General features: G+C 41.6%; 1 protein-coding gene across 1 annotated transcript in view; it reads left to right on the top strand.

Annotated features, from left to right (window-relative positions):
• The window catches only part of LOC109315164 (Golgi apparatus membrane protein TVP23 homolog B-like), a 16155-nt gene extending 10827 nt beyond the window's left edge, over window positions 1-5328 (top strand). Inside the window, exons 5-7 of the mRNA XM_019542739.1 lie at window positions 1716-1847; window positions 1957-2085; window positions 3540-5328. Coding sequence (XP_019398284.1) covers window positions 1716-1847; window positions 1957-2085; window positions 3540-3572 — 294 coding nt within the window. The 3' untranslated portion in view covers window positions 3573-5328. The remainder of the gene's footprint in view (window positions 1-1715; window positions 1848-1956; window positions 2086-3539) is intronic.
• The last annotated feature ends 4367 nt before the right edge of the window (window positions 5329-9695 follow it).

The raw sequence follows: 9695 nt of genomic DNA, 5'->3' as shown, positions 1-9695 counted from the left end.
CTGTCCTGGAGCTGGGGCCACTGGGGCTGAGCAGTGCTGGGCTCTGGCTGACAGGTGGAGCCACCCCAGCTTCCAGACTGCTCACAGCACCCTGTCGATTCCCACTGCCTTGTGCTGCATGGGTGTGCTCTGCCACGAGCACCTAGAGGCCCCAGTCGCTGCTCCCTCAGCTGGTGAGTGCGGGGCTTGCTTTTTTTTTTTTAAAGTGCTGAGACTAGGCTGGGGCCGAGCAGGGCTTCTCCTGTGTCTCCTCTGGCTGTGCCTGCCTCTCCCCGGGTGGGGAGAGCCACAGCAGAACCTGCAGGAGCCCAGCTATGCCTGCCTTTCCCCGACTGATCTGAATCTCTCTAAATCAGCACTGAATCTTCCAAAGCCGATTTGGCTGGATTCAGGACAGTGATCCGACTCTCCAAATTGAATTACTGTCCTCTGAATTGGCCAAATCCGAATTAAATACTTTCCTATTCACACAGGCCTAGTGCACAGTGCTGTAGCAGATACTTTTTTTCTAAGTGCGGACCATTGTTAACATTTGGATGCTGCAGTGGAGTGGGGGGCTACAGGGGTATTCTAATGTTTCCACTCACAGTGACACAGGTTATCTGAAGAAAAAAACCCAAACCAGTTTTTTAAATAGTAATAAGAGGTATCACAATGATTCCCCCCCACCCCCTTATTAATAGTAGTGCTATATGGTGAAGTATGTGTTGATGAACCCTATATGCCATCAGGAACTAATAATGAATAGTGCAGAAGCAGTCTTTATCCAGTCTTGAAATAGTAGAGTTTCTTCTTTCACCTTTGTAGTGTAGGAGTTTCAGCTATATTAAGTTGTAGTTATGCTAAGCTATAGTTGAGCTGTGGCACCTCAGGGCCATGGGAGTAGCAGGCTTTACTGACTTCTGGGTGATCTGGTAAAAGACAATGAGCAGAGATTCTGATTCAAAGTAGGCAACAGTACCTGAACAAATTAAGGAGTAAAAAGTTAGAACTCACTAGTAAAGTAGAGACGAGGTGAGCTGTTACTAAGCAGAGAGTGAGCTGGAGAACCTGAAATGAGCAGAGGGAATTGTAGTTGGCATGGGATGAGCCACAGGTGTCTGCGCCACAGGTGTCTATCCTTGGCAGAGATGAGTAAAAAGGGTCAACTTGACAGAGAAATAAAGGTTGGTACAGGGGCGCCTAGGCTATAAATACAGGGGTTGTCAGATTCGCTCTTTTGTAGCAACTTAGGGGTGACAGTTGCATGTAACGCATTGCTTACCATTGTCCTGGGCAGTTTGACTGAGCTGGACTGATCGCTATAAAGATCCGCTATTGTACTGCTCTGAGACAATAAACCTATCGGAGCTTTCACCACTGAACACTAATTCAAGTTGTTCTTTCTGTGTTGCATCTGGGCTCCAGGAGGGTGGCTTCAGGCAGTGGCTTCTGAGAGCGTATGGACCCAAGTAGCCTGAACACAAAAGAGTGGCAACAGGCAGGAGGCTGGCTGTGAACCCTCCTAACCCCCGTATGCCTCAGAACAATACATCAGTATGAAAACTAATAAAAGATCCTTTAAAGTTGATGTGTCCCTTATCTACCAAAAAGATCCCCCTGCTGTCATGTGGAGATGAGGTCTTGTGGAATGTGGGGCCTGGATTGCTTTTAATAATAAAAATTATCTGTACAAAGAAACAGACCACTCAGTTTCAGCTCCATTCCATTTCCAGGCATCAGCTCACGGGAATAAGGCCTCTTCTGAAGCAGAGTCCCGAATCTTCTGGTTGGGATTAATTACCTGCCCTATGATCTGGGTGATATTTGCATTCAGTGCCCTGTTTTCCTTCAAAGTGAAATGGCTGGTGAGTTTGTTACTTCAGTCCTACAATGACTATGTGTAAATTATTAACTGCCTGTTATTAGAATAGTGAACTGTAAACCCCTGATTCTTGCTTTTTCTTCTCCTTACAGGCAGTGGTCACAATGGGTGTAATTCTGCAGGGGGCCAACCTGTATGGTTATATCAGATGTAAAGTAGGCAGCAGGAAGAATTTAACCAGTATGGCTACCACCTATCTTGGAAAACAGTTTTTGCGGCAGGTAAGGGTTTCCAGGAGTTGCCAAATGAAATTTAAATGTACCCCCTCAGTGTGTTTTTAAATATGATGCAACATCAGACAGATTATTTTAGACCAGTCTCCTTCAGACCAATAGCTTTCAGCTGGTACTGCCAAAGTAAGGCCAAGTTAGCTGAATTGTGCTTAATTGCCTTTTCAGAGGCATAAGGGAAAGCTTGCACTGTTAGCAAGACCAAAATAAAAATCACATGTTTGCTGTACTCAGAAACAAGGCAAACTGTGGTGGCTTCCTTCCAAATTTCTTGCTGCAGTAGTGGAGGAAGGCTGTTTTCTTACAAATTCTATCTTTATTTCTGTCCAAGCTTTCTCTCCTGTCTGGGCCTAAAGACAGAGGGTGGAAAAGCTCCTTATTGCAAGTATCCCAGGGTGGCTGTTCATATTTTATCTTCTTAGAATCCTGATTCTCTGATGGATTTACTTGATGCTCTGTCTCCTTGCAATTAAGTTCCATCTGCAGCATACCATGGTTCCCATAGTTACTAGTGTTACTTGCAGATTCCATGGACCTTAGCGAAATAGATTTTAGTGTTGAAAGCAAGGAACGCAGTATCAGGATTATGGCAGTTGCTAAAATTCTTAACTCTTGTAACTAAATACCCTTTGTTTCCTCTTCTAAATTATACAGCCTACAGCAGTGGGCACCCAGCTGGATCCTGTGTTGTTAGCCCTTTGGTTTAAATGCACCATTGCAGAGTGCTAGGCTCTTTGCCGAATGTCTGTGTGTTCCTTCTCAGTTACCGCTTCTACCACCTCACTTTTTCAGCTGTTGAATATGGGCACAAATTGAGCTGCAGTCATAGAGGGATGTTTATTGCTTCTGATGATTGTTTTAAACAGGGCTTGTAATCTTGCTTATTGTGTGTGCAAGTGTGGAGGACGTAGAAACCCAAATGGTTCATTGTGCATTCCATGACTCTAAAAGGACTCATCTCTACTTCTGTAATTAAAGCTCTTGGGAGCAAAGCTATAGCCTTGAAGCCTAAAATTGGAATGCTGTTACATCAGGATAGCAACCTTAATGCAAATTCCTAGTGAATCCAAGGCATGGCTTCTTTTTCCGCTCTCTGTAGCTAGTTGAGCCCACCAGTAACACTACCTCCCACATTCAGTTGCTCTTGACTGGTTACCTCAAGGTAAAAACTACCTATGCCTTGTCTCCATTAAGATTTTACATCAAGGTGGCTATCTCTGTATAGAAGCATAGTTTTGTTTTGTTTTTTAATTAATTGAAAACTGTTTTTTGGCTTAGGCAGCCTCTTCAGTTACTCCTTAGCATTTTGTTGCCCTCTTATTTAAAAAATGCATGGGTTGGTTCTCCAAGAAAGTACTATCCATCTATCTGAAGTGCTGCCCCTGGAGCACAGCTGTTAGTTTTGATGAACTTTAGTTCTAATGTTGTCTTTCTTTCTTCTGCAGACTGTGGCTAAAGATGACCAAACAGCATCTTGAAGATTTAAAAAAACCAACAACCCCGCACGTCAGATTGGATTTATACTGATGTATAACAGAAAATATTCCCATGACCATGAGTTTGGGACCTACAAAAACTTTGTGGACAATTTTTTTTCTCCAATAAATCCTTTAAGACTTCCAGTTAACACTCACCAAAATTACTTGTTTTTTCTGTAACTGTTTGCATCTCAAATTTCCTCCAGTAGGTTGGGTGATTAAGTTAATTTTCTTAATCTTTTAATTAAGAAAAGATTTAACCCCTTATACAGGCTTCATAAAATGGCATGAGGAGAAGTAAGAGCTGAAAATACTGTGGATCCTTTCTTAGTCTGAAACATGTGAACAAGCTGGGCCTTACATTGTCTAAGAAACCGCCTCCTTTTCTTCTCTTCCTGCATAAGTCACCCAGTGGAATTACTGCCTGCAGAAGTGATTCTGCCTTTGGAGCCAATTGCCATTTGCACTATGCAGCTTGGTCCCTGTTTCATCTCATTCCCTGGTTCTCTTATTTTGAGTGTTGATTTAAGCTAGATAATCATTTTTTTTCTGAAGTGTATCCTGAATTTGCCCCAGTTGAATTCAGAGTGAATTTTCTCCATCAGTTCTGCAGCATTGTTAAACCTCTTGTAGACTCCATGTAAACTGACATCTGAGCAGTGCTTTTGAGCTGTCTGAATTACACCTGACTCAGAGTGGAACTAGGTCTTTTGTTCTTGTATAGTGTGCCTACTTGCCCTTCAGTGTGGGTCTGAATGGAGAGCATGGAAAGAACAGGCACTCCATTACAAGAAAAGCTGCATAAAATAATAGAGGCATATTTATGAGTGAGCAATTGACACTTGGCAGTTGTTAAAGTGCACATCAGTCTGCCTTGCCATCTTATGTCGCTTTCTGTGGCACAGTGCAGATGTATTTTGCTCTCTTTAGGGTAGACTGACTGCCGAAGCCTCAAAAGTGCTTTTGTAAGTTTGCCCCTGCAGAAAATATTGGCATTTACATTTGCTGTGTTCTCTACTAGCCCCTCAGCACAGAGCAGTGTTGCTGCCAAGTGGAAATTACTGACTGGTATTCCTCCTTTGGTACAGAATGGGGCCATGTACTACTCATACAGATATATTTATACACTTAGGCTCATTGTCTAGTAAAGCACAATTGAATTGTTGTTATAGAGCTTGCTGAAAACTCAGAGTATGATTCTGAACTGTTACCCTGCTACTCACCTTTCATTTGCTGTGTGGCCTGTAAGGTAGATTATCTGAATAATTCATGTTCAGGAGCTGTTGAAAACCTATGCTGGATGCTAAATTTGCAGAGATGTTGATGTTACACTAGTTCATACCATATGTGCCCAACATATATTTGAATGGGAAAGAATCAGTCTAGAATCAGTCTTGTTCCTGTGTTCATGGAATTGTGGGCTACTTTGTTCCATTTGATAGATAAAATTGATTGTGTGTGAAAGAATATAGCTGAAAACAGATTGGTCCTTCTTTGTCACATAACCTTGTTTAAGGGAGATCAAAGCCTTGATGATGTATTTTTAATTTAAACCCGTCTCCTGGATAATGAGTATTATAAATTGTGGGATTGTGTTAATGATACTTTTTCCTATACTGAAGCAATATCTTGAAATTGTAAAAGGCCCAACTTTGAAGAGTTTTTACATTTGTTTAACTCTTTGGATTGATACTTTCTTTTTTGTAAATATGTATTTATAAAACCTTGAAATTAAATAATACTTTGTCTAACCAGATCAAGTGTTCTTACTAAAATTGAGGACTTTAGTGTTGTTAACCAATACTATGCTAATTAACACGGGTTGTTTGTTAATAATAAATGTATTAATGAGTACTCAGCTCTTACCCCACAAGGATTTCAAATTGTTTTGCATCCATAAACACACCCATTATCCCCAGGTGGAGCAGATAATTAGTGTGGCCATTTTACAGATGAAGAAACTCATGCCATTTCAGATGAAGCAATTCATGCCATCTCACCAAATCATTGTACAATAAGAACATAAGAAGTGCTGGATCAGAGCAGTGGTCTATTTGTCCCAGTATCCTGTCTCTGACAGTGGCAAATAGATGCTTTAGAAGAAGCATATATGAATGCATTATGTCTAGAGTGATTTATTCTATGTCATACCCTTCTTGGTATCAATCATACTTGGTTTAGCATTTTCAAAGGGCATGTCCATCTCTAACTGTTCTCTCTTAAGCTCCTAATGGACCTGTCCTCTAGAAATTTGTCTAATCCCTTTTTGAGGTATCTGCCTTTAAAGCCTCCTGTGACATTGTCAGAGCAGGGTTTATTGTTTGGGTGTCCCTGACTTTATGCTTAATTCACTACAGCATGCCTCTGTTCTAAAGCACATTTGTATAAGGGGAAAGGAGCAGATGACTCAACATGTGAAAGGGTAATTGTAACAAAAAATTTCTGGAAAGAAGCAAGTAACCCAGTGAGAGAGAAATCCTGTAATAGGGTGTGTAATTGCAAGAGAGAAAGGGAAGTCAAGTTGGAGAGAAGCCACTTTGCCTGCCGAGTACCCATCTTAGCAGTCAGCCAGCCATAAGCCATGCCGAGTGGAGGGAATAAGTATCATCAAGCAGAAATGCTAAATTTAGCCATTCTGTCTGATGGAACTGAGATTTCATCTTCCTCTGTACAAGTAGGCTATTAATTCATAAGCACATTACTATTGAAAGAAAATTGACCTTAGAAATATTCCTATTGATAATCAGTGGGTTTCTGCCATAAGTTTTAGTTTCAGTTCACTGGCCTTTTTCAATGGGAAAAAAATCGTTGAAAAATTCCCAGCCAGTATTACTGTTAAGCCTATTGGCTTGACTGGCAGCCACAGAGAGCAAGACCTGATTTTTCTTATACCAGTGTAATTCTCCCTGGAGATCAATGCGGTTGATTCCGGTCAATTTCAGCTAACTATGCTTGTCTTGGAGAAGTCTGTGTCCTGCATGTTCAGAAACTCTTGATTGCTGAAATTGCCTCATTATCATTACTGAAACTCTTCCCATGAAGGTCCTTCTTTCATCTTGGGCAGTGGGTAGAAGTCTGAGGGAGCCAAATCTTGATGCAGTTGTTCAAAGCCACGTTTGGTTTCTGTGGTCACTGCAACCTGGGTGATGTAGGTGATGCATTGTCTTAGATAACCAGAACTTCTCGACTAAACTTCCCACAACTCTTCTTCCTAATGATTTTTCTAAATTACAACTGTTCACTAGCATAGTACTCCCCACTGATAGTTTTGAGAGGTATTCATGATCACCCTGTCACTGCCCCAAGAATCTGTAGCTATGACTTGCTGGTGCCACTTGCTTGACTTTTCCTGGGAGGCAAAGACTATGCATGTTTTTACTGCATGCTCTGTTTTTGGTGTCAGGATCAGAGTCTCATTTTGAGTTATAGTCCTACTCATGAATGTTTTGAAGTTGGTTTGAAGCAGCCCCCAAAATTCCTTGGACATGTCAAGGCAGTCTCTTCTAATTGGAACCAAGTATTGACCTATTCTGGGACCCATCTTGAAAACTTTCATCATTTGGGGATGGCACGTGCTGTTTCAGTTGCATTCTTATTTCCTGACATTCACGATCAGCTTGTGGACTGCATCCATTCATCCTGATGCCGTGACCTTTCTGGGGTGCCCCAACTGGTTCACCTTCAGTGCTAATTCTCTTTTGTTTAAAGTCATCTCCCTAGTTTTTACCATGGCATATGAAGGGTCAACATGCTCCAGTGTTGCCACTGTGACCTCATAGATTTGCATTTTTGTACAACTTCCACACATTTAAAGAACTGGCAGATGATAAAGAAATACAAAATATCAGTAACGTGACCTGTGAAATCTGGTGTGCCCTAACATAAGAAACGAGTCTGGCTAGATACTTCCTAACATGGCTTGGAATGTTTTAACTCTCAAACACAAGGCCGCTGAGGATCCAAGTAAATACTTTTCACAAAAATGGGGTGGTTATCTTACTGTTAAAGAGCTCATTTTTTCCATGCTCACATGCTGGCACTGCTCCTCAATTGATTTTCCTTACCAGATAGCTGATATCTTCCCAAGGAAGGCCTTTTTTTGGGTCTTCCTCTCGTTGTTCCTTGTAAGCATTCCTTACTCAGTCTCCACTAGGTGGCAATATGCTACTGTATATGTGATTGAATACAGCGGTGTAATAGGAAATAATGTCACTTGATTATGTGCTGATATCTAAAGCCAAGAAGCTGTAGGATTCTGTGCCTGTGACCTACATACCAGGAGAGTCTCCATGTTAATGCCTAAAATTAAGCATGTGTTTGTAGGATCAACTCTTTAAAGTCATGTCATTACTAGGAGGGAAGGAATACTTTTTCCTTGAGTTAACATGGTGTTAACATGGAGCTAACACAAAACAAAATCTTGGGCAAAATAAAGGATTATTAGATTTATCTGAGGCTAAAGTCAGCTCACTATTACCCCCCCCCAGCTATTCAAAATCATGAGATTACAATGATAAATCATGAAAGTAAAAAAAGGGGGAGGGGGTTCCTTTTCTTTGTCTTATGTTTTCTAAGCCATAAGATCACAGTTACTTTAGGATTTCAAGCTTTTCTTTGCAATAGATAATGCTCTGAAGAAAGTCTGCAGCAAAGAAAACATACTCCATAGAAAGATTTTCACACTAACTAATTCTGCCTTAAAATCTTTATGCTGGGGCAGAAATCATCACCTTCACTACAGAAAGGCTTTCTATTACAACACACATAACTGAACAGCAAGAACAAACAGGCAACTTGTAGGGCTTGTAAACTGGTCAAGACTGGTTCTGGATTTTTCTTTTTCCCTTTCCTCAAAAAAAGGAGAAAAATACAAGTTTTTATGGTGCTGAGGCTGTTACCGTGCGTCCTTCTACTTAGCAGGAGGCAGTATAGTATGGAACAAGGAGAGAAGCCTGTTTTACCATCCCTGCCTTTAGACTGCAAAGTTTTCAGTTTTCATCTGCCTTAAGTGACTTAAGGGTTAAAAAGACTGGCGTACAGAAGGCATCTTTGCCAGGTGCTGTGTTACAAGGCATTATGGGAAATGCAGTCCATTCTGACAGCTATTTTTCTCTATAATTTTCTCTCTAGATGGAGAGAGGTTTTAGAGCAGGAGTCAATAAATGGGGCCTCATACAAGTGGTAAGTGGAAATCCAGTGAGAAGAAAGCTGGGATTCCTTAAAATTGCTGCTGACGTGAGATCTAGTACCACCTGTTCAACTGAGATGGCTGAGCATTTCCCGTAACAAAAAGATTCTTATGCTGTTTTGGAAGGAGCTTTTAACACTGTTTGCAGCAGGTCTCTGAAGCTCAGCAGGGGAAATGCACTGAAGGCAGGAGAGTGCTTTTTCCTTATCATATGATGTTTCCTTGGGATACAGCTGAGTTGTGCACAGCTGCAAAAACTTTCTTCTTCTGTTGTGTATGAAGGTCCTCTTTCTGCGACTTAGTAATGTTCCAAGTCAGAATTGTTTGGGTTCAGATGATGTGAACCCTTTAGTCTCCAAAATGTGCCATTTTTGTTTTCTGGTTCAGGAGGCAGTGGAAGACACCAGATAGCTGGGTATTGTAAACCCTGAGGTACCACATGTCTTGGTGTTACAGTAACAAATCCTAATAGGGTGAACCTTCAGAAAGTGGCATGGGGAACGGGCAAACCTTGACATTCTCACAGTAGCATGCTGCAAGTGTGTCTATTTCCTTTCTGTGCCTTTGCTTCTTGAAGGTGCGCTAGCCTGTAGTGGGTATATAGCTGAATGCCCACACTGGAATATACAGAACGTGCATTAGGACTAGGTTAATGGGAGATCTTGAATGTTTCATAGATTCATAGACGCTAGGGCTGGAAGGGACCTTGGAAGATCATCAAGTCCAGCCCCCTGCCTTAGTGGAAGGAAGTCAGCTGGGGTCATAGGATCACAGCAGGATAAACATCCAAATGTCTCTTAAAGGCGTTCAAGGCAGGCGCTTTAACCACCTCTGATGCCAGGCTATTCCAGACCTTGGGGGCTCAGACAGAAAAGAAGTTCTTCCTTATGTCCAGTCTGAAACGGTCATGGAGGAGTTTGTGACCATTCGACCTC

The sequence above is a fragment of the Crocodylus porosus genome, unplaced genomic scaffold, assembly GCF_001723895.1.
Source record: "Crocodylus porosus isolate Cpor-Errol unplaced genomic scaffold, CroPor_comp1, whole genome shotgun sequence".
Lineage (NCBI taxonomy): Eukaryota > Metazoa > Chordata > Crocodylia > Crocodylidae > Crocodylus > Crocodylus porosus.
The sequence above is the reverse complement of the archived record's forward strand: the minus strand, read 5'-3'. Positions and strand labels throughout refer to the sequence as shown.